General features: G+C 42.3%; 1 protein-coding gene across 2 annotated transcripts in view; it reads right to left on the bottom strand.

Moving 5' to 3' along the window:
• The window catches only part of SLC28A3 (solute carrier family 28 member 3), a 58,610-nt gene that overhangs the window by 19,951 nt on the left and 12,910 nt on the right, over window positions 1-25,749 (bottom strand). For both annotated transcript variants that reach the window (XR_002784991.2, XM_003407372.4), the window contains 8 exons: window positions 19,279-19,374; window positions 17,061-17,143; window positions 13,905-13,996; window positions 11,629-11,818; window positions 10,276-10,420; window positions 7,868-7,981; window positions 7,191-7,268; window positions 487-567 (listed from right to left, as the gene is read on the bottom strand). Coding sequence is in view for 1 of the 2 variants with exons in the window: in XM_003407372.4 (XP_003407420.2) it covers window positions 487-567; window positions 7,191-7,268; window positions 7,868-7,981; window positions 10,276-10,420; window positions 11,629-11,818; window positions 13,905-13,996; window positions 17,061-17,143; window positions 19,279-19,374 (879 nt within the window). In the remaining variant the exon portion in view is untranslated. The remainder of the gene's footprint in view (window positions 1-486; window positions 568-7,190; window positions 7,269-7,867; window positions 7,982-10,275; window positions 10,421-11,628; window positions 11,819-13,904; window positions 13,997-17,060; window positions 17,144-19,278; window positions 19,375-25,749) is intronic.

Raw genomic sequence — 25,749 nt, 5'->3', positions numbered from 1 at the left:
TGAAACTACCCAGCAGGCTGCAAGTTGAAGTCCCTGAAATTAAATCCCCTTGATGGGCACGGGAAGGAGACCTGGCTGCATAGTGGTTACGCTCTTGCCCGCTAACTGAAAGGTCAGCAGTTGGAACCCACCAGTCACTCCTCGGGAGAAAGACGTGGCAGTCTGCTTCAGTAAAGATTTACAGCCTTGGAAACCCTATGGAGCATCTCTACTCTGTCCTACAGGGTTGCTATGAGTTGGACCTATGGGGCAGCTCTGCTCTATCCTATAGGGTCGCCACTGACTCAGTGGCAATGGGTGTGGCTTTTTGGTATGGGCACAGGTAAGCAACTCACTGAGGTTTTTTTTTGGTTTGAATCTCATCACTCAGTGGGGGAGGGATCTTGATGGGAAGAGAAGGGCATTTCAGAAATACCTGCATTAAGACTTTGTCCTTGAAACAATCAACTCTACACCTGCCACTCTAGCCCCTCCCAGGCCCCGTACCTTTCGAATGACCCACTGCATCAGTCTGAGGTAGTAGAGCATGGACATGACAGTGCTGAAGAAAACCACGATTGGCAGGATCTGGGGGCGGGAACAGAAGCCGTAGACAGTTAACACCGTTGACAACCATTTCTTGAGAGCATGGGGTCAGCAGGCTCAGGTTACATACGTCTCCTTCTCTCTGCCTTTTTTTTTTTTTTTTGAGATGTCTTAAAAATACTGAGAACTCCTCAAGAGCTAAAGCAACTTCCCCATCTATGGTCTCTTGTTCTAATTTGTTCTGGATCTTCTTGAGTATATTTCATAGGAAACGTGCCATGCTTTTACTTTCTTTCCTCTGCTAAAGAAACCTTTTCTTACTGCAGTGCCTCAGAGAAGCAATGAAACTCTCTTTTTTTCTCTTCATTTGTAGGTGCTGTTTGGATGATGAGTGGGCACCTGGTAGAGGTGAGAGGCATGGAGTAGCTCATGACGTAGGAGAACAAGCAAAAAAGGAATTTCTATCTCAGTCTATGAAGACCTGGCCTTTCAGAGATGACCCCGAAGACTCGATCAACAGTTAAAAATCAGTTGTTTAAAGGAATGATTCAACATGCTCCCTCACTTCAACTGCAAATAACACAAAATGTTGGGCAGAAGTAGAGAGGAATTTTGGGGAAATACGTAATAACTAGGCCAAAAATCTGAAGGCCACTGGCAGATAGTTTTGCTGTTCTGATATTAAACAGGGGCTTCACCACTAATTAACACAGTAACCTTGGTCTGGAGCAGGGATCTACGTAGATCAGATAAAGCAGCCAGGCGCTTACTCACAGTGCCTCCTATAATGTACATTTTCAACTTTTAATTTTATTATGGTAAAATATAAAACAAAACATTTGCCATTCTAACCATTTTGAAGGATACAATTCAGTGACATTAATTACAGTCACCATGTTGTACAACCATCACTGCCATCTATTGGCAAAACGTTTTCATCACTCCAAACAGAAATTCAGCGTCCTCAAAGCCCTGTCCTCCTCCCTCCCACCCTGGTAACCACTATCGACTTTTGTCTCTATGCATTTGCCTGTTTTATGTATCGCATATAAGTGAAATCATACACTATTTGGCCTTTTGTGTCTGACTTACTTCACTCAGCATAATGTTTTCAGCATTCATGCATGTGGTAACATTGTCAGGACTTCGTTTCTCTTTAAGCATTCATTGTTTTAGCTTTTAAAATAATAATTTTACTTATGTGTTTTCTAATCGCTCAAGAAGTGATTAAACTTTGGAAACTAGCTTAGCCCTGTGTTGGCAATGATTGTCTTTTTTTGTTTCCTATTTTCCAGCTGCTTTGGGGGCCTTCAAGGAGCGGTGTTTCCACAGGGAGCAGTTTCTGCCCTGCATAGATCACACTGAGCTGTGGTCGGGGCCCCTCCCCACCCCTGCCCTATCGCTGCCCTGTCCCCACTGTCCCCTAGCTGAATGGTGAGAAACAAGCAGCCACCAGAGGCACAGAACAGCCGAGGACAATTTGTACAAGATCTAATTTAGAAAAGTCTATTAATAATACATATTAAAAGACATTTGGTGCCATTATTCAGGGCACACTCTCTTACACGCCTTTTATTGGCTTTAATGGGCAGAAGAAGCCTCCCTGAAAGCTTGAGGAAGGTGAAGGGCTTGTCTCTGGAGTGTTACCACAGGGATCCTGCTTTGGCACGAAAGAGGCTACTGCCCTGGGGGCCGGGACCAAGTCCAAAGACACCAGTACAATCTGGGTAGCAAGTTATTACTCCTTTGTGACTTTTATCTTCTCTAATTCTGAATTCAGTTCATGACATGGCATGATTTCTATCTCAGGCTGTAAACACCTGACCTTCCAGAGATGGCTTAGTTATTAATCAGCAGTTTAAAACACACACACACACACACACACACACACAATCAGCAGTTTAAAACACACACACACACACACACACACACACACACAAACTCAGTCATTTAAAAAACGACTCAGCATAAAACTGAAGGCAGGTAATCCAAGTAAATTCAGAGTTCCTAAATGAGACAAACATTTTAGAAGTATAGGAACAATAACACAGCACAAAAAAAGAAAGCTGAAGGAAAGCCCAAATGCATCTTTCTGACTTCTTGGCAAGTATTTGTAGGGACTTCCCAGAGAAGGCTGCTCCCTGGGTGGCCCAAACAGTTAACCTAAAGGCTGGTGGTTTGAATCCAACCAGAGGTACCTCAGAAGACAGGCCTGGTGGTCTGCATTAGAAAGGTCACAGCCTGAAAAGTCTATGGAGCAGTTCTACTCAGCAACACATAGGGTTGCCATGAGTCAGAATTGATTTGATGGCAGCTAACAACAACCCAGAGGAGGATAACCTTCCTGGGGGCACCCCGGGAGGCAACTGCTCATGCTGGGGCTTGGGGCCAGGTTACCTTTTCCCTGCAAAAAAAAAAAAAAAAAATCCCTCCTGTTACGGATTGAATTGTATCCTCCCAAACTTTGTGTTGGAATCCTAACCCCTATACCTGTGGACGGAGTTCTGCTTGGAAATAAGGTTTTCTTTATGTTAATGTACCATGCCAGTGTAGGGTGTGTTCTAAACCTGATCTCTTCTTAGTTATAAAAAGCAGATCAGACAGAGACACGTGCACACAGGCAAAGACAGACACCGTGTGAGGATGTCTACAAGCCAAGGAACCAAGGAGCACCTGGGACTCCTGTCAAGGAAGGAATTGACTGGGCAAGACCCTGCTTTGGACTGTTAACCTCCAGGATGTTGAGAAAAGAAATTCTTATTGTTTAAAGCCACTGACTCCTGGTATTTCTGGTACAGAAACACCAGGAATCTAAGACATCTGCTTTGGTTAGGAGAAGGCCCAGACTCCTGGTAAAGACTGTGGTAAAGGTAGATGGGAAAGGTTTAGCACAGGGATGTTTCTGGAAGAACAGAGGTCGGTGGGTAGGGGAACGATCATGGTGAGTAGAGAAGTGCCTTTGATACCTTGGTTTTACCCTTTCCATCTTTTTCAGGCATGCAATATATGTACCTGCACTTCAAAAATTCTGAGTTATTACAGAAGACACTGACTTCCACCAGCAAGAAGAAAGCTTATCCTGTTTCTCTCATTATCAGAGGATTCAGGGGAGCAGCTTGGTGTCACCTTGTAGAAAGCTCTGGATTGTAGCTGGCATGGTCTAATTCTAGTTGTGGAACCAAGAATTTGGTTTGCCCTTTGTCTCTGGTTTCCTGAAAACAACTCTAGGACTTTGCCAGCAATCGAGGTGCCTTTATGTGCAAAGGATTGGGTGCCCAAAGACCACGCCTAGGATTAACTCCAGGAAAGAAGGGGGGCATATGTAACCAATCATGCATATTCATTGGTTTGATCAATCATGTATATGCCATGAGGACCTAATCACTGATTATGCAGAAACCAATAATGGTCCAGGACTCGAAATTCCTTGGAGCTTCCTGTGGGAGGACCAAGCATCTCTGAGGACATGAAGCTCTGCTCAGAAACCCCCTCCCCATTTCACCTGTGCATCTCTTGTGTATATCCCTTTTGTGCTTGCAAAGATAGCCCTTTTCCAGGAACTGGTGAGTCATTGCAACTAATTACCAGAACTAAGGGAGAAGTGAGGCCAGCTGGTCTAAAGTGTGGGGAGTCAAGTGAACTCCATAGCTTGCGACTGGCACCTGCTGACCTAGGCCCGGGTGACAGAAAGGGCTGTGTGGGGCAGCTGGGGTCTGGAATGACCAGGAAAGAGAAGCCGAGATTTCTCTGGACTGGTTTGATACCACAAATTTGTGTCAATAAAAGTGGGATTCAATGCAATAACTCCCAACTCAGGGGAGCACGGGGTTTTGAAGGAAAAAGGATAAATGGGTTAGGGATTCTGGGTAATTACTTTGGTCCTTGATTTCTGGATGGTTACTTTGGCCGATGTTATCTATAATAAAAGTAAGCTGCTTTCTGTAAGTAATAAGTGGTTTTCATTTGCCAACACTTTGTAAGTGTCTTGTGTGTGCAGCTTGGTCAGCTGAGGTGGATTTAGCTACTAGGGTTGGTGCTAGTGGCTGGGGTCCTCATCCTAGTAGTCTTGTGGCTGCTTAGGATCTTAAGACCATCTCTAAGACAACCCAGGCACTAGTGCAGCTGTTCTCAAACTTTGTGTCTCAGGCTCCTTTTACACCCTTAGAGATTACTGAGAAGCCAACAAAACTTGTTCGTATGGCTTATATCTATCAATATTTACTCTATCAGAAATTAAAAATGAGAAATTTTTAAAACACAAGAATCTAGAATCATGCATTCATTAATTGTCAGAGTTATGACATCATCACGGTTCACGAAGCTTCTGGAAAACTCCAGTATATACGTGTAAGAGAACCAACGTGAGAAAGTTAAGGGACTAGGCTTTAGTTACTCATGTATCAGTATTGTTTCATCAGTTGTTACAAATGTATCACATGAATGTAAGTTGTTTGAAGAAACAGTGCTGGGGAGAGGGTACATGCGAGCTCTACTTTCTGTGACATTTTTTTTTTTATTGTTATTTAGTTTTATACATAAATACAAATATTTCTTTGCATTATTAGACATAGGTGATTTTGTTACCTATCAGAAGAAGCAATTGCTGATTTGAGGTACTGGAGGAACTTATTTCTTATTTTTCAGAGAATTTTTTTATTGCTTGGAGATAGTCTTGGTTAAGTGTTGTTGTTAGGTGCTGCCAACCGATTCCTATCCATAGCGACCCTATGTACAACAGAAAGAAACACTGCCTGGTTCTGCACCATCCCCACAATCATTGCTTTGCTTGAACCCATCATTGAAGCCACTGTGTCAATCCATCTCATTGAGGGTCTTCATTTTTTTCACTGATGCTCTACTTTACCAAATGTGATGTCCTTCTCCAGAGACAGGTTCCTCCTGATAACAAGTCCAAAGTATGTAAGAGAAAGTCTTGCCATCCTTGCTTCTAAGAAGCATTTTGGCTGTACTTCTCCAAAGACAAGTTTGTTCATTCTTTTGGCAGTCCATGGTACATTCAATAATTTTCACCAACACCGTAATTCAAAGGCGTCAATTCTTCAGTCTTCCTTATTCATTGCCCAGCTTTCGCTTGCATATGAGGCAATTGAACGGCATTTTTATATAAACACAAAACTGCTCTAGAAAATTAAGTCTATTAAAAAAAAAATCTAAATACCATCTTAGGATTATTATGAAATGAACTCACGGACATCCAGAAGCCCCTGGACCACAATTTCTGAGAACAGCTGATCTAGTTGTCTCCCAACTAACTGAATAGTGTCTTCTAAGGATAAATAAGCAAGCCATTACTCTAAAACATAAATGCAATATTCTCCAATATCTTTATTATCTGTTTGAATGTTTAAAAAAAAAAAAGGTTACAGAAACTGATCATATTCACACATTCAAGTGATTTCTAATTGAGTATTTGGTAGGTTAATCATTCCACCTGATTATGTTAGTTGTGGAGTCCCTTGGGTGGTGCAAAGGGTTAAGGGCTCAGCTACAAACTGAAGGCTGGAGGTTCGAGCCAGAGATGCCTTGGAAGACAGGTCTGGTGATCTGCTTCTGAAAGTTCATAGCCTTGAAAACTCTATGGAGCAAAGTTCTACTCTGCAACACATGGGGTCTTATGAGTCTGACTGTAGGGCAACTAGCAACAACACCAATGTGAGCTGTGTTGATCTGGGTCTCTGGCTTGTGTACACAGAATCTTTCCACATTTCTGTAGCATCCTGATCACGCTTCCACAGACACAAACTACTATATCAGTCCTGTTTGTCTAACTAATAACTCCTCACAAGGAGTACACACCAGGATTCCTGGATTTCCCACCCCAAACTGTTAAGTAGAGAGGCCCCAGCCAGACAAAAATAATTTGCTTTGCCCCCTAAGTAACCTCAGGCCCTTGTCAGGTAGTGCTGCAAGGATGGAGGGAGGCAGTCAGTCCTGAGGATCCTGGGTGTCAGGGTGACCTGTCAAGACCCTGAAGGACTTCCTGGGCTCAGGGCTTTCACTGCTGCAGAACATGGAAACCATCAGCAGCCATGTGCCCTTTCGTTGCCAGGTACGTAATGTTCTTCTCCCTGAGGCTCCGGATCCTGTTACCCCACTGCCAGTGTTTCCTCCTAGAGACCCTCTTTTTATAGATGGCCTGATGGTGTGATTTTTCCTAAGCATCTCAGGCAATGCTACACATCCCCTAGAAGTATTAGAATGCTTCTGGCCTCCTCTAGATGTTTCCTCCAATACTGTAGTATCAAACTAAAACGTGAGTGTCCCCTGACTTCAGGTGAAATTGTACAGAGAAAGGGTAGTGATATGTATTATGCACCTATAACACGGCAGGGAGTCCTATGACTGGCTTTCAGCCCATTAGGTTCTATCTAAGAGCGCTGGTGACGCAGTGGTTAAGAGCTTGGCTGCTCCAAAAGGTCATTGCCTCGAACCCACCAGCCGCTCCTTGGGAGAAAGATGTGGCTGTCTGCATCCATAAAGATTACTGCCTTCGAAATCCTGTGGGGCAGTTCTTCTCTGTCCTGTAGGGCCACTATGAGTCGGAATCAACTTAACCGCAATGAGTAGGTTCTATTTGAACAACCTACAATGACTGACAAGCTACTGAAAAAGCAGGGTCTGCATAGAAAAGGGGTTACGCTTACCTTGAATGCAAAGAAGTGGTCTGTGTACTTCTCACCAAAGACAAACAAAGCGCCAACGTCAGTGTACCCCAGGAAAGTCTGAGTCAAATAAAGAAAGAGAGCAGATCATGGAAACCACTGAAGTCATGGCAACTGTCCCCACGACACTTGAGGCTCAGTGAAAGGTAGGAATCCAGCAAATTATTTGGATAGACTTGGAAAGTTCATTACCTCCTTGTAAGGCATGGAGGTCTATTACTGAAGTATACCTGCAGAGAGATTTCCTGTGCTTTATGACATTCAGTCTGACTCCCAGAAGCTAAAGAATGAGCCCAGAGTGGTGATTTGCTCTGGCAAGTCATAGATGGCACGTGGGATCGCTAGTTACCACTAGATGCAAAGAAAGCCTCTTGCTGCTTTTGGGACTATCTTCGAAGTGTGACACCCTTGGGCAGGATGAAGGGGAAAATAGGGATGGGGAGAGATGTGGTGGACAAATGGGCAAGAGACAGCAATAATATTAATAAAGCAAACATTAACACATTCTATGTAAACAAAATTATTTGTCTAACTCATGCTGTGGAATTAAAACGTGGGCCAACTAATGGAGACAAATAAACCTATTTCTGACAGGCTGAGGATTACACACAGATATTATAGCATTATAAAAGCAAGGTGTTCTTTTGAACCAAACTTACCTGAACTTGTTTGCCCAACCAATCAAAGGCCACAAAACCGGGTTCTGTCCTTAGAATTAAGAGTGCAATAAGAAACTGTAACCCAATTCCCCAAAAGACAGGTCTCCAGTAAACCTATGGAGAAAGATCAAGAGATAGCTCTTATTAGAAAATCAATGCTGAGCTGGGCACGAATGCTCAGAAGATCACAATTATCTTGAAAGCAAATGTGTGGCCTGCAGTGTTCTCAGATGTGGTCTGTGACCCACCTTCTCCGGAAAGGCAAAGGCAGCCCTGAGCAGAGAATCCTATGATAGAATCTGCTCAGTCTTTTCCCAGACTTACTGAAAGCTGGGCAGGGGCAGCTTCACTCCAGAGGCCTCATGCAAAATTCCTGTCTCATTTGACTTCCTTGATTTGCACAAAACATTTCTGCTTGCACCCAATTTTAATTTATGTATGTGCTCAAATATTCTAAGCTGGACCTTCAAAATTTGAATTATTCTACACACCCTGCCTTTTCTCATGACCTGATAATCGAAAAAGACCCTGTTGCCACCAAGTCGCTTTCAACTCGTAGTGACCCTGTAGGACAGAGAAGAACTGCCCCATAGGTTTTCCAAGGCTCTAGGAAACCCTGGTACAGTAGTGGTTAAGTGCTACGGCTGCTAACCAAAGGGTTGGCAGTTCGAATCTGCCAGGTGCTCCTTGGAAACTCTATGGGGCAGTTCTACCCTGTCCTGTAGGGTCACTATGAGTCGGAATTGACCCGACGGCACCGGGTCTGGATTTTTTTTTTTTTTTTAATCTTTACAGAAGCAGATTGCTCCATCTTTCTCCTTTGGAGCAGCTGGTGGGTTTGAACTGCTGACCTTTTGGTTAACAGCCAAGTGCTTAACCACTGTGCCACCAGGGCTCCTTCATTACTTTGTAGGATGGTAAAACTAAGGACCAGCTGTAAATTCAAAGTATTAAAAAAAAAAAAAGTTTTGCTCTGCTTTTTCTTTTTGTTATTATGTGTATGTTATCCTGCTCTGCAGGAGAAAAGACAGAGTGAACTGCTCCCGTAAAGTTTACAATCTAGGAAACCCTATGGGGCAGTTCCACGCTGTCCTAGAGGGTCACTATGAGTCAGAATCAGCTCAACAACACACAACAATGACACCGTACAAACTGTTAGTCTGTCTTGTTTGGGGGACCACTTTTCTAGTTGTGTTAGAAACAGTGCTGCCCGATTCAGGAATCTATAGACCAAATAATATTCCAAATTACAATACTGGGAAAACGCTTCTCTTGACAAATATCTAAAAAAACGAAAGCTTGCATCCCCTTCTCTTAAACCTGAATTTGAAGCCTTCAGCCCCAGGGGAGTATGTAACCGTTATGTCATAATAAAATAACAGACATAAAGAGTAGTCTAAGAAGGGCCATCAAAGGAAGAAGGATCTGGCCCGCCTAGTCATCCTGTAAATATTAGGCACATATAATTATTTCTGGAAAATGGAAAGGCAGGGCATGATTTCTCTGTGTGTCCAAGGATTGATAATCGACAATTTCTAAGTGAATTAAATGAAATCCAGTCCTCTTTAAAAAAAAAAAAAAAGTCCTCTTTAGCGGCTTTCATTTCACAGTGAAAGGAGCCAATTAACTCTGAGACGGATCCAGGGAGAGAGGAGGCAAGGAACAATCTGCTTCCATCGTTGGTGCTGAGATGCGTGGCCTACAAAGGACTATGGGATTGCGGGGACAGAAAACAATGGAGATGGTCAACTGAACAAGACAAAGAATTTGGATCATATCCAGAGAGTGTGGTCTCTCATCAATTTTTTTTTCTTCCCTTGGGTCAACCCATCTTTCAGCCTATATAAATCTAGATTTTGTTATTGTTCAGGCATATGTGAAATCTTCAACACCTCAGAATTCTTGCCCTTGTAATAGGCTAAGGCTGAGAGAACAAGGACGGGAATTGGATTCAGTGTGAACGAAGTTGTTAAACCATATTAAGGACAAATGTTTGCAGTAAAAAAGTCTGAATTTCAAATTGGAAATTCAATAAACTGTAGAATTCAATGATAGAATATTAGATTATTTACTGGTCTGGGGAAATCGGGATTAAAATGGATGGTTTTTTTTTTTTTTTTGAACGTGTGTTTGATGAAGGGAGGTGGGGACATGAATAGAAATTGGACTTGGCTGGGAAGGAACACATCTTGCTGGTTATGTAACTGGAAATTTACTGAGACTGAAAAACACTTGAGTAATGGATGGTACTATGTCACTTCAGGAAGATAGGCACCCTAGCCACTTTAAATCTCATAAAAGGTAAGGATAATATTGAATGATAGTTAAATTTTCTCAAAATCATTATTTGGAGCAAGTTATATGGGGAAAAAAAAAAAAAAAACAATAAAGACCAGTTTCACACTTACCTTGGTTGGGTGCTTGGAAAATAGAAATGTCAGGAGAAGGAACATTACAAGGCCAGCAAACGATACCAGCTGCTGTCGGCCCAATTTGGCTGTGTCGAAGATCAGCCAGAAAATCACCCCCAGGATCAGCGAACTCCACAGTACCCTAAGAGAATGGGAAAGGAGGCATTGGTGCCATTTGTCATGCTAACTTGAAAACTGTCGTCAGGCTTTAATGAATAAAGACGGTTAACAGGAGTAACACAGCCTGGCACCAGGAAGTTGTGCTTCCAGAAATTGCAATAGATCCTCTCTTGGAGTGGCTATGAAGGTCAACAGCCAAGGCGTTAAGCAATGTGTCTCCCATATTCAACCACTTGATTTTTTTTCCTTTTCTCAGAATAAGGAAATTCTCTTAAATCACGTGGGTTGTATCAGGTTGTGCTCTGCTTTCTAACTGCTCTATGGATTTCAGGTTATGAACATTTACCACAAAGTCAATATTTCCATTACAGGTTACTATGTAACCCGAAAACAAAGGAATACATCATAAATGGAAAAGATTAATGGGCCTGATTACATTAAAGGTTTTGTGCATGTCAAAAAAAAAAAAAAAAAAAAACTACAAAAAATACAAGAAAGAGGATGGGGGCCTTTTTTTTTTTTTTTAGCTACCAGGAATGAGAGATACCCCACCCCACATGTAGATGTAGAAGTAGATGGCTCCTCCAAAACTGTTCTGTGACAGTTGGACCCCTGGATCAAGAACATATAAAGGGGTCAGAGAGGAAAAAAAGATTTTTGGAGAGGGAAAAACTAGTAGTTTTTGAGTCGATTCCAACTCATGGTGACTCCATGTTTGTCAACTGTTGAACCACGTTCCATAGGCTTTTCAATGTGTGATTTTCTGAAGTTGGTCACTAGGTGCCTCTGGGTGGACTCGAACCTCCAACCTTTTGGTTAGCAGTCGAGTGCATTAATTGCACCACACAGGGACTTCAGTTATGACTAAACCCTTGCACTATTCTCATTTCCTAACAACTGCTTCTTGATACATAGGTACCTGTCTCTCTCTTTAATGTAGTACATAGGAAATTCTTAAATTAATATCTCTGGGACATTTTATCATCTAGTGGCACTTGAAATTAAGGCAGTCTGTAGGGGCAATTGAACACATCCTGAGTGAGTCATTGGCTTACTTAGGCCTTGATTTTCTGTTTGTAAAATGAAGGCACTGGAACAGAATCTTCCCTAGGCTGTTTCTAGCTCCAATATCCCATGGACGGGGAAGCAAGTTGAAAACAAATTTTGGAACAGTGTTAGAAAAGACCCAAGATCCCTCTCCACTGGAATAAGAGAACCAGCTGTACTTACCACTTTAGCCAGAACCAATGCCTGTTCAGAAGGCTTCTTCCAGGAGACAGGAGCTCATCAATTCGATCTTCGTATTTAGCCATCAAGTAATCCCAGACAAGAAAGAAGATGACAGCCACAGTGATCACAAAAAGAGGAAGGGCTCTGCGAAAGTTCAGCACACAAGCTGCAATCACCATAGCCAGGTAACCTGTCCGGGAAGCAAACCAGACGTGAGCATCACCAACACAGCCTGGAGCCCAGCTGCCAGCCACTGATCCGGCTCAAGCAATGAGGGGTGAAATCAAGAAACTATTGAGTGCAGGAGTGCTCTTGATAGGGATATTAGCACCTCTGATTGTAAATGCTGTATTTGTGTATGTGTGTGTGTTTTCAAAGTAAGCCTCTAACATTCTCACTATGAATGCTAGGAAGGCAGGGGCTACGTCTTTTTTCTTACAGAACTTCTGAGTTCTTTTGTCTTGACGCTTGGTCATACGTCCTGGCCTTTAGGCTCAGCAGGTGAGCTACTGTCAAAGAAAGGCCAAGTATTTAAGCAACCACTTGCCAAGCTGACTTGGTTCTCCTGATTCACAGGTCCGATGTGGCCTAAACTTGAGTAGGGTAATAGACCCACCAAAGGACAGTCTCTAACTGCCAAAAAATCTCTAAGGGAAAGGGGTAGGGGCAATTACCAAGGTGGCCGTTTTCAAAGAAGAGATTCTGGGATAAGAAGAACAATAAGGTTTCTTTGTGGGAGTTCATGTTCAAAACAAACAACTAATCGTTTACTTTTTAGATATTACAATATACACCCACACGAGGCACTGGTCTAGAGCAGGGGTTGGTACACCCTGGTCCACAGGTGAAATCTGGCCTGCCACTTGTTTTTGTACATAAAATTGCATTGGAACACAGCCGCACCCACTTGATCATGCATCGCTCACAATTGCAGAGTTGCATAGTTTCAACCTTTTCGTCAACAAAGCCTAAATATTTACTCTCTGGACTAGTCTGGAAAAATTTCCCAACCCCTGCTGTTTCCTGTTCTGGATGTCTGAGCACCATCAAAGCCTTGTGACCTGTGGGGCTTAGCAGTCCTGGAAAATGTCGGTGGTAGTGTTTGTAGTGTTTACATTTTATAGACATGAGATTTCTTAAAAATGGACTCTGGAGTCCTTTATTTGGAAGGAGTGAAAACAGGAGACATTCTTGTCTAGGAGCTGGTTGAATGGATACAGGAAATACAGGGTGGAGAGAAGGAGTGTTTTGTCACAGTACAGGGAGAGCAACAAGGGTCTCGTAACAATGCGTGTATAAGTTTTTGTATGAGAAACTGACTTGAATTATAAAGTTTCACTTAAAGCACAATTAAAAAAAAAAAAAAGATGGTACTGTCCTGCCTTTGAAGTCCCTGGGTGGTGCAACCAGTTAATGTGATTGGTTGCTAACTGAAAGGTTGGAGGTTCGAGTCCACTCATAGGTACCTCAAAAAGGCCTGGTGACCTACTTCTGAAAAATCAGCCATTGAAAACCTTTTGGAGCACAGTTTTACTCTGACACACATGGGGTCGCATGAGTTGGAGTTGACTTGATGGCAACTGGTTTTGATCCTACCTTCAGGCAAGGGGCGTGGGTTGGATGACCCTAGGCTCCTCCTTGTGTTGTATTTTTGTAATTGCATAAAGTACCAATTGCTTACATTGCCCCCTGCAACTAGGTTTTTAACCTTGTGATTATCACCATGTCTGCTACCAAAACCAAACCCACTGTTTTCAAGTCAATTCCAACTCATAGTGACCCTAAAGGACAGAATAAAACAATTCCAAGGCTATAAATCTTTGTGGAAGCAGACTGCCACATCTTTCTCCCATAGAGTGGCCAGTGGGTTGGAATCGCTGACCTTTAGGTTAGCAGCTGAGCGCTTCAACCATCACACCACCAGGGCTCCCTCCATGTCAGGCAGTCACTTAAAAATTGTTCATTTTCTGGATTTGCATTAGTCAACCCATCTCCTCAAATCCGCATCACAATAGCAATCTCTATATGAGCCGTGAGTGTAGGTAGTTCAGAAAAATTGGCTACTGGTTTATGATCAGGGTAAGAGAGGGTGCTGTGTAGGTATTGTATGCTGAGACCCAAAACCCAGGGCCTCCCCGACTACTCCTCAGCCTCCCTGGACAATTCAGTGAGGTCCAGGAGGAGGGGAGATTTGGCATCTTTCCACCCAAAGCCATCTAATATTTGAGGGCTTCCCAAAAAAAGACACTAGTCCTCCCATCCCCTTTGTAGCTCACCTGCTAATAAAATGCCCCAGATGATGTACTTAAGGGTGGTTTTGTGTTTCCTACAAATATCACAAACTGCATCATATTTCTTTTCCAGATACCTGAAACAACACAAAAACAAAAAGGTCGACAGAGGCGACTACCAAAAACATGAAATAAACCGGCGTGCTAAGGCTGGGTTCGGTGGTTGGCTTTGGGAAACAAACAAACCACACAAGTTCATGAAATGTATGTCTTACACAATAGGAATGGGAAGCATTCATTTCATTTCAGAATCAATTTCACCACAGCTTGGATCAATGCTTACGCAATGAGGGTGCCAAGCCCCAAGGGGTTACAGAGGAGCGGAAAACATGCTTCTGTTAATAGAGCAGAGAGGAAACAGATAACTAGCCAAAACCTGAAATAAATTACAGGAGGAGATGTTTCTAGATAGATTCCAAGGGCTTCCTTTAGATTTAACCAGTGGCTATTAAATTTTTATTAAAAAAAACTACAGATCCAACAAGCTTGGTCATCCCTCCTGCTTCAGTTAAATTCTGGCAAGTGGGTGCTTCTCTGTCCTTGATCACCACCTTCTTTAACTTAAGGCTGAGCGACTTCACTGGATACTTGAAATATAAAGTAAGGTTTTGTGGATTTGAGGGCTGATTACCAATGGGTTGTAATACGTCTTTCTCTGAAGGAGTTGTTGGCGTGTTCTTGTTTCCATCCAGGGCTCTGCAGTAGCGTCAATAGGTCATGTGTGAGCAATGTGTGTATCCCACCACTTCAGCAGGGAGTTTGGAGAACCCACAGGGCTGTGCTCACAGTGACTGCCCTCTGTCTCTCCTGGGATGCTCCTGGTCTCCTCCACAACTGAACTGAGCCCTGGCTTCTCTGCAGGTGCCTTGTTCCTCAGAGGCACCTCTGACGCAGGCCTCCCACGTGAGGCCTAGTAGAAGGGATCTACCCGCACATTTAGCCCTTGCCATTTCCAGGCCACTAGCCAGCATTTCTATAACAACCACTTCTCGTCCCATTTAGATGCTTCCCAATCTCCAGGGTTTCAAAGGATTGAACTCCTAGCTAGGAGACCTCCTCTCCTCTGGTTAATACCCTCACTTCCCTTCCTCTTAGGCGATTACTACAACATGTCTAAGTCTCAGCCACCCTTCAGACTTCACGGTTCATCTCCAGTCCCTAGCTTTTATGAAGCCTTCTTAGATCTCCTCAGACAGAAGCATTCCTCTGTACTTTCCTCTGACTATCTTCTTTGATTGTATTTTTCTGTGAACTCATGGCTGGCTATAACTTCCTGGAGATGAGGTGTATGTGGGCCCTAGAGCACTGGGAGGAGGACTTTGGACACGAAGGGTGCTCAAGGGGCTTTTATGGAATGAATAGATCGATGAAATGGGAGGACACACTGCTAATCAGGGACAGTATTTTGCGACTGTGGGTTGGGACCTATTGGTGGGTTGTGAAGTCAACACAGCACATAATAATCACCATTAAACAAAAAAGAATAGGAAATATCAGAGTGTATCACACATAGTCATGATAAGGATTATTTCATGAAACTTTCGTTGTACGTATGTGAATGTGTGTGTTGACAATTAGAAATACAAGAAGATATTGGAGACATGAACATGTAGAGAAGATGAAGTTTTTCATGGCTTAATTTAGGAAAGGCTAATGCTGCATTACCCTCAGTTACTGACGTAGTGTTAAAAAGTAGCAGGGGTGGAGGGAGACATTTAATAGGGCACATCTGCTAGGTCAGATTTATCAGATTTTTAAATTGCAGCGAATGTGTGTGGTCCATTACAGCAATCTGACTCTGCACAAAGTAGCTGCAAATAGACACTTGGGCCATTTAGTTATCTAGGCTGAACAATTCCCGATCCCCTAGGGGTTGTTTCGGGTCCATTAACACTAAGTGTAACCTGAGTACCTCTGACCATCGAAGGGGTTTCTCAGCCTCCAGGGTCCTTCAGAGACTCATGTAAGATGGAATTGAGCTCAGGTTTCTGAGGTGGTAGATATTCTTGGTGATGTGTATGTGACAAGAGCCTTAACCTAATTCTGAGCAAACAAAGTTCCTCAGAGGAGTGGAAATTTGAATCAAATTTAAATAGGATTACAGGAACTCTACCAATACTGCAATGTTATGGTACGGTACCAGCAATACTGAAGTAGGAATCAGAATCTGAAATTGTAAGCTAACTCTATTCCTGGGTAAATTGTTTCTCTGAGCTTCATTTTCCTGGTCTGAAAAATAAAAATAATCTTGCCATTCCTACTTCTGGGGCTGTAAGGACTTGAAGTATAATATGCATTGAATTGTGTCCCCCCAAAACAGATACGTTGAAGTCCTAAACCCTGAACCTGTAAATGTGACCCTGTTTGGAAATAGGGTTTTTCTTTTGTTGTATTAATGAGGTCGTGCCAGAGTAGGGTGGGTTGTAAACTTAATCTCTTCTGGTTAGTGTTTTATAAAAAGAGCAGAATAGACAGAGAGACACACAGACACAGGGAGAAGACAGACACCATGTGAAGATTTCTCTACAAGTCAAGAAATGCCAACAGATACCTGGAGCTACTACAAGGCAGGGCTGTTCTCTAGAGCTGACGCTGATCTGGACTCCTAGTTTCCCAAACTGTGAGACAATACACTTCTGTTCTTTAAAGCCACCCCTTTGTGGTATTTTTTGTTATAGCAGCATTAGGTAACTAAGACAGAGTGTCTTCAGTATCCTACAAGAGCATCCATTTGTTGGGATTTAAAATGAATTGAGTTTTGAGAAACCAATTGCTTATCGATTAACACTGAGAAGATTAATTCATTGAGAAGATGAATGAACTACTTTTGTATGGACTGGCCCAGTGAGTTGGCAATTTACACGTTTAATTAGAAGACTGTCCTGGGTGAATTTAAATTCAGTTTATTGGGTTCCCAGGACATCAGCTGTTTGAATTTACTGCATTAATCAGCCCAGAGCACCAATCATTTTTCTGAAAATGGCGTTGGGTAGGTATTGGGAAGAGAGATTGGTGGGGTGACAGTAAATCACAAATCTCTAATAAATTATAATTAAGGTTAAAAAGTAGGTGGAGGTAAAGCAAAGTGGTGAAACCAAATAGGAGGTAGGTGTGGTTATTTCCCTGGGTTAAAAATTGTACCCTTTCGGGTGCATGTCTTCACTGTCTTCCATGTCTTCTGTGTTTTTAGGAGAATCCTGCTCAATGCTGACACACTCTTCCCCCTGGAAATCAAACATTGAAACAGAGACAGAATAAAAAAAAAATTCTGGGAGAAGTGGACCCCGATTTCCTTTGCTCAGAATCCCGGCAAAGAATGTTCAAAAATTTCTTTTAAATTATCATGAAAGATTGCTTCTGTTATCTATTGCACACACATTTTCCCGCTTATAATCACAACAATCCAGGATCACACCCGTCTCCCTTTTTCCTTCCAAAGAGCTCATTGGTATTTTCTCCTTTTTTTGAGGGCGGTGGGGAACAGGCTCATATTTCTGCTTTTTGCTCTTGTCCCTACTGTAATCATTCAATTCCAGCTGTGTTTTCAGGCAAGTGGTAAATGCAGTTAATAGCTGGGGCCACATAAATCTCCCTTTATGCTCTGCCAGCACCAGTTTTGAAAGGACGAGATCACAGTTGATTTTTTTTTTTTTTTCTGGCGGCACACACCTTGGTCTGCAGATGTGACCACTAGCTCAGCACCTTCAAGGCCCTATAAGCCTCCCCATGGGACCTACCGTCCTTCTATCAGTTGGGCTAAGGGGGGAGTATTTCTCTTTTTCTGCTAGTTGTAGATCTAATTAATCAGGTGAACTATATACGTGGACCATCTTTATGGGCAATCTTTCTAGGTGTAGTCTGAGCTCTCAAGTATCCATGACCCATCCTGTTCCCAGGATGGCATAGAGGATCTCTGATCACCCTCCATTTTGCAGTAACATTTCAAATAATTTTTCCCGACATCGTGAGGCTGGGGAGGAAGAGTTCACACATGGAGTGGTTCTGAGCATGCTCTAAGAGGTACAACGCCAAATCTCAGCTTTTGCTTTCTTGCAGATCCAGTGTGGCTTTTGATTCTCTTTACTTAACATAGCGATAAATCCTTAACCTGTCTTTGAGTTGAAAGGATTCTCAAAGGCCATTTAGTCCATTCATGCCAACCAGCATTATCCTGCTGACTCAGCTACCTTCATTTTCAGGGCTGGACCCCAGGAACCCGGTGAGTGAGAAGATAATTGGGAGAGAGACTGGCTGAGCTCACGCGGTAGCTGCTGAAGATAGAGGTGGAGACGTGCATTACTCATTTTTGTTCCCTGTCTAACACCTAGCTTGGCCAATAGCTTGGTAAATACTTGATTTTAATGATCATAATTATTGTTTCCTTATTCATAGTGAAATTACCCTGAATTACTTGCTCTACGGAATGTCCAGCACTGCTATTGTTTTCCTTTTTGTTTGTTGAACAATATTTAGTGACATGAACACTTTTTATAGTAAATTAATTGAAACAGACAATTACCAAATAATATGCATAGTATGATTCCCAATACAGGTATATACATGTGGGTGTATATTTGCATAAAAATATTGGAAGGCTATATTCCAAGATGTTCAGAGCTGACTTTTTTCTGGAATTACAGGTCATTGGTTATTTTTTTGAATTTTGATGTGTTAATTTTCCAAACTTTCTACAGGTTGTTCTTTTATAATGAGAAAGCACTCCACAATAAATGACTCAAACTTCCCACAAGGAAAGGAACAATAAACGGCCCCCAGAACAAGTTTTTAAAGAATTAGCTACTTGGGTGATTTGCTCACTTTTTAGCAGAGAAGTCTTTCTGCAAATGAAGCCCTACCCACAACTTCAATATACAAAAGAGGTAAAAGTGGCACCGTGAGGGTGGGGATGGGAAGGCAGGGAACAGGGTCCCATCAGCCTTGCTTAGGTGCCACTAAGGAGCAAGCCCTAGGGAGTCTAGGGAGTGATGGAACAGTTTTAGAGCCCCATTTTAGAGCCTTCCTTGTCTGATTTATTTGTCTGGCACATTTAAAGTTCAGACACTTTTGTGTAAGCCAGTGCTCTTTGCTTGTCAATGAGCTGGGAACCTGTCACGGTGAAGTGTCAAAGAAAACCTTCCCATCGGGGACTTTGAGGACAAAATGTATTATAAACCCCAAATCTCTTTGTTTGGGCATGTGTGTTTTCTTCACGACTCTTGCTTTGCAAACTCTAATTGCCATTTAATCCATTCCTCTGCGTGCTGGCTGAGAGCGTGCTTTCTGTTCCTACCGCTTTTAGGTGCCTGCTGCACAGAGGTTTCCATGGTTTACAGCTTCACTCTCAGCAGTACAGCCATACCTGTTCGGTGTTGACAGGCTCTCCCTTTTGCACAGCTCTACTCCTTAGCGAGTCCTTTCCTGATGTGTTTCCGTTTTTAAGAAAGCCATCTTCATTCTAAGAAGAAAGTACAGATTGCAAAAATAAAATGTCAGAGCAAAGAAAGCAAAAATAAATAAATAAAACAAAACAGAACAACAGCAACGAAATACCCTTTCAAAATGCATGATGCACAGAAGACTTTTGAAGGACGGGACAAACAAAGATTAGGTGTTCCTGAGTCACCTAACTCAAGTAACAGCCAGTGACTCTTGGGCTCACGAAGAAACATAGATGAGTTTTGTTTTGTTCTGATAGAAAAGACCTGTGGGGCCCAGCTTGAGGACAGTTGCCCTCGCCTGGGCCACCTAAAGAGTTGCTATGAGTCGGAATCAACTTACTGGTAATTGGTTTTTTTAGGCCGCATAAAACCAACAATTGTGAGGATAGTACAGGACCAGGCAATGGCTTTGTTCTGTTGTACATAATGTCGCTGTGAGTCGGATCTGACTCGACTGGCAACTACCAACAACAACAACAATCAGCCATGTAACTTTTTAATAAGCAGGGTTGGAACTAAACCCTGGTTTAGTCCCAAATGCCTTTCTAGCACATCACACAGACTTACAACTAATAAAGTCCAGCTTATGAAACAAAATGCAATAAACCACAGGCTGGATAATTGTGTTCTTAGATGTTGGTTTTATGACATGTTAAAATACGTTTCTTTGATTTAAAGCAAACTGGCAGTAACAGAGCAGAAGAAAAATGCCTTCTTTTGTGATGCCATCTTGGAATTACTTTAAGGAGCTGAGTGAGGTTTGTTCATGAAGGGGTTTCCTCAGCCCCCAGCTGCTGTTTCCAGATGTGACAAACACTTGGCTCGTTTCTCTTTCATCTTTTTTGGGTACTAGTCTTTCTCCCATTTCATTCCAAGTTGCCTTTTTACAGGGTACTAAAGCTAACACCTGTAAGTGGAGTCTTGTGCGTTGCTATGATGTTGAACAGGCTTTCAGACTAAGACAGACTAGGAGGAATAGCCTGGTGAGCCCTTCAGAAAATCAGCCCATGAAAATCCTATGGATCACAATGGTCCAATTCACAACCCATCATGGTGATGGCACAGGACTAGGCAGTGTTCTGTTCAGCTGTGTGTGGTCGCCATGAGTTGGGGGCCAACTTGACAGCAGCTAACAACAAAGTCCAAGTAAGGTAATTGATAAATGGTGTCAGGTATGTGCCTATACCTTTTTAGGAAATGCCCATGTTAGCCCTATCATCTGTGAGATTGTCTTTAATGAACCATAGTGATTTTAACATTGCACTGGCCGCATAGTGGTTAGAGCTTAGCTGCTAACCAAAAGGCCGGCAGTTTGAACCCACCAGGCTCTCCTTGGAAACCCTATGGGGCCGTTCTACTTTGTCTTATAAGGTCGCTACTATGAGTTGCAATCAACTCGATGGTATTGGGGTTTTTTTTTTTTTTTTTTTGGTTAGTGATATACAGTACCAAGCAATGTGGTACCTGGGTGCTTGGTGTAAAATGATGATGATGTGTGTGGGACTTTGTTTTATATGTATATCACACATACACACATACTGTGGGAAGATGGAAAAATGTTGCTAATTCCTAAAGCTGGTTGATGGATACTCAGGGATTCGTTTTACTGTCTTCCTACTTTTATGGAAGCTGAAATTTTCCTTAATATAAAGTTAAAAATAAAATTTACCATGAGTTGGTAGAAAGCAGGGCACTGCAGGGGTAGGAGGACTACTTGTGAAGGCCCCTAATTACGTATGTGATGCTGGCAGGCCACATCTTTCCAAGCTTCAGTCCTTGCCTCTTTAAAATGCAGTTCCAATTATTTGGTGTTTTTTTTTTTTTTGGTTTTTCTGAACCCTGACTGGTATTACCTGGTTCCATTGTGAACGTCAGCTTTTTAGAAGCTGATTATTCCTGCCACCTGGTGGCAGGATCTGAGACTGACTTGTGGAACACAGGGACAGGTCGGCTTTCTCAAAGTTAATCAAAGAAGAGGTGTGTGTGTGTGTGTGTGTGTGTGTGTGCGCGCGCGCGCACTTCTTTGAATTGCAGCAAGAGCACCTATGGATGTATTCTGCATTGTCTGACAGGATTATTTTACCCCCAGCATTTCAGGAAGCGCAATATCTCCCAATTGAGCCTTTCTAACAGAAATAATGGAAGCGTTGTGGGCGTTGATTGGTGCCTGAAAACAACGCTGAAGATACCTGCTTCTCCACTTCTTTTCAAATTGGAGTCACTAGTCTGTAATAAAGGGCCCATAATTACTTTTTAGCCCATAGTTTCTTTCCATCTATTCAGCAATCCTGATTGCTAGTTACCTTTGTACACCTAACACCTACTAACATGAAAATGACTGTGTTCTAATTGCAAAACCTATTGCTCTACGGAATGGGTAGGGGTGTTGTGAGTGTTGTGCGTATTTCTAAGCACTTTGTAGCATGCCACTTTTAATTTCTCTAGTTAGGTTTGGAAACCCTGGTGGCGTAGTGGTTAAGTGCTACGGCTGTTAACCAAAAGGTCGGCAGTTTAAATCTTCCAGGAGCTCCTTGGAAACTCTACGGGGCAGTTCTCCTCTGTCCTGTAGGATTGCTATGAGTCGGAATTGACTCCACGGCAGTGGGTTTGGTTTCTTTTTGGCTTAGTTAGGTTTAGTGCTAGGTGTACTGAAGGCTGATGATCCCAGATGGAGCCCCCTTTGAAGGGCAGACCCTTGTAAGCAGTGCTCTGACAGTATTACTGGTCTCACGCAGAAGACATCACTGGCTTTTAGTCTGAGGGCAAGAATGGAAACTTACATCAGTGAGCAGGCTTTCACTCGGTAGACTTTGGTGGGAAGTAGATCACATAAGTTTGTGAAAGATGAGAATTGCCTGGCAATGTAATGTGCTGTTGACAGGACCCTGAGGAGCTGCTATGAAGATCTGTGAAGATCTGAACTGGTTCTGGAGTCTGACCCTTTACAGAGAGGTCTTCTGCGTGTTAACACTTGGTTGAAACGGAAGCCTTTGCAATATGCGCTTGGCTGGAAGGCTTTATACTACACTGCCAAAACAGATGCTGACTGGGGATCAGAGTTGCGTATTTTATTTTTATTCTGTTGATCTATTACTGACCATTCATTGGTTGTCCATCAGTTGTCCATCAATCACCTATCAATCATCGATTAATATCCCTCAGTCATCTTTCCCCCATCTACCATTTCCACAACTCTGTAGACCTTTAGGGCAATCCTCCTAAGTGCAGTTAATGTGGTGGGTTCTCAGAAGGAATCATGCCTTAAATGTTGCCAAGTCCCAGTGCCTGGGGCAGAAATGGGAATATGATGTCATTGGACCAGAGACTGTGTGAAACTGTGCAAACCTAAATTTTCCCCACTGGTGCACCATTCCTGTTCTCTGCTGAATACTGTGTACACAGCACAGTGTTAGGTACAGAGGTGCTCAGCAATTGTTTTTGAATGAGTGGAAAAGATATCCCTAAGAGACCGTCGAGCTGATTATGTTGCTAGCTGTCCTCAAGTTGGCCCCTGGCTCATGGTGACCTCATGCACAATGGAACAAACACTGCCCATTCTCGTGCCATCCCCATGACTGGTTTCAGATTGGACTGTCATGATCCATAGAGTTTTCATGGGCTAATTTTCAGAAGTAGATTGCCAGGCCTTTCTTCCTAGTCTTAGTCTGGAAGCTCCACTGAAACCTGTTAAGCATCATGCGAGACCCATAGTAACATGCAAGCCTCCACTGACAGATAGGTGATGGATGGCTGTGCATAAGGAACGTTGGTGGGGAATCGAACTGGGTCTCCTGCATGGAAGGCTAGAATTCTACCACTGAACCCACAATGCCTCTCTGGCTAAAACAGTATCCCTACAACAGTGTCCCAGGATATACACTATATACAACAGAGCAGAGACCAAATGGTGTGGGATTGCTTCCTGTGCTTCTCCAAAAAGGTTCCACTTACATTCTAATATTCTAAGCCTTAGGTGCCTAAATGACGTTTTCAGAAACGAGTCTCCAAGCTCTGTGATTTGTCTGAGCTTCTTCAAGTGATCTAACTTTTCTATATCCATTTTCTGAATGTGAAATGGAACTAGATTAGAGCAACTATATCAAATAGTAATAAAATTCCAAAATGTTATATAAATAGATCAAAGGAAGTGGAATCAACATAATCCCTTGAGTTTAGGACTAGTGTTTTGGAATAGTGGTGTTATCTGTATTAAGCAGTATTGCATTGTGACTAAACGCTTGAGTTTCCCCCAAACTATCGTCCTGGGATAGCTTTTAAACCTTAAACCAGTTATATCCCCTAAAGTCTTGTTTAAACCAAACAATAGTTTAGCTTAATTAAGGTCTGTTTTGAGCAGTGTGCTCTTTTAAGAACTATATATATGGGATCAAACTGAGAACACTCAAAAGATTAGATAGGAAGCTTAGGGGGTGGTGAGTTTATGTTAATGGGGGAGGAACAATTCCAAAAAGTACGGTGAGAATGGTTATAGGGCTTGTGTGATCAACGTCATTGAATTGTACATGGAGAAATTGTTGAATTGGTGTACGTTTTGCTGTATATATTCTCAAAAACAACGAAATACAAGATAAAACAAAAACCAAACTCACTGCCATCGAGTTGACTCTGACTCATAGTTGAGTGACTCGTAGCGACCCTAAAGAACAGAGCAGAACTGCCCCATAGGGTTTCCAAGGCTGTAATCTTTACGGAAGCAGACTGCCACATCTTTCTCCTGCAGAGCATCTGGTGTGTTCGAACAGCCAACCTTTTGGTTATCAGATGAGCATTTAACTGCTGTGCCACCAGGGCTCCTCCATGGTCATACCTGGGTTCAAACTCAGGCTGAATTACTTGAGGCTTCATACCCCATTATATGAGAACAATAACAGTACCTCCCTTGTGGGGTTGTGTGGTTCAGCCCGTGGCACACACAGCACTCTGACTTTTATCTGTTAAATTAGTTTGCTTCTTGCTGGCTTTATCTGGGGCATTTACAGTCACGTTGTCCCTTGTTGTTAAAAATTAGCTTGGAAAAATCAACATGTCATATGAACCTAATCTTTTCAGATTGTTTTAGAATCATTGCTCACTCCCAGGCTCCTTTTATTTTTGCTGGGGAAGAGCCAGGTTTCTTTTTTTTTTTTTTTCTTTTATTGTTTACTTTTGCAATCTACAAATGTGCAATTATTTATGACACAACAAGGGTCATAAATTCCTGCAATTAACTGAAGGAACTAAAAGGCATTTGATAAAACTTCACATCATTTCTTCATTTTAAGTAATTAATAAGAAAATTCTAAAATATACGTCTCTCAAACTAAAAGTGGTAAATTCTTAGTGACAGTTAAGAGCAAGACAAAGTGTCCATTATCCCCAATGCACAAATGCAATATTAAATAGTAGAGAGAAAATTGAAACCAAGGATGCTTGTGACAACTGGGGAACCATCTGGGGAAAAGAAAAAAAAAATTGGATCTTTATCCTGTACCTTACACTAATGCAAATTCCAGATGAATTAAAGATTTAAAACAAAGGCAAAAAAGAGAAAGAGTTAAAAACAGGTAAAGCTCTTCTTTTCAGAGAACTGTGTGGTGAAGAATATTGAAGAAATGAAAATCCTCATTTTGCAGCTCCCAAAACAATTGATTCAGTCAATGGGTGCTAAATTGTTGGGGAACTGGATATTCAGATAGCCTTGAAGTACTACTTCTCGGTTGACTTACTAATGAAAAAAGGGGAGGTGTACCTTTATGACGAAGCAATCTGGCTGTCACCACCCTAACCAAGCCATCACAGCATCAACAAAGTGAGACAAACTGAGGTTACATGATTCCTGATGTAGATGCAATTATAAACACACATCATGGCTTATGTTTTGCTGCAAATGCTGTACCTGAAACTAATCGTGAGGAAACAATCAGACAAACCCTGAAAACATGCTTTTCTAATAAGTCATCTGACTAGGCCATTCAAAAATGCCAGTCTAATGACAAACAAACAAGCAAAGAAATATTTTTGAGAATGTTACAGACTAAAAGAGACAAACTAAATGGCTTTTTAAAAAGCTGTGAGAGATTTGGGGACAAGTGGGAAATTGGAGCATGAACCATACAGCTGTTGATATTGACTCAGCGTTCATTTTTCTTGGTTGTGAAAAGAAAGAGAGAAGGAAGCATTGGCCAGTCATTGTGACAGTGAGCTCAAAAGACATCCCAAAGTGATGCAGTGTGTAAAGCAAAACCAGATGCCAGTAGTGAGTGTGTGAGCATGTATGTCCATGTGCGTAAGGTTGTGTGGTCCGCTTTTAATTTGAAAGTGGTTAACCAAATCTGGGGATAAGACCAAAAGGCCTGAGTGAAATTTCCCAAAATGCACTTAGATATATCTTT

Source organism: Loxodonta africana, chromosome 9 (assembly GCF_030014295.1).
Source record: "Loxodonta africana isolate mLoxAfr1 chromosome 9, mLoxAfr1.hap2, whole genome shotgun sequence".
In the NCBI taxonomy this organism is placed as follows: Eukaryota; Metazoa; Chordata; class Mammalia; order Proboscidea; family Elephantidae; genus Loxodonta; species Loxodonta africana.
This window is presented reverse-complemented; position numbering and strand designations above follow the sequence as displayed.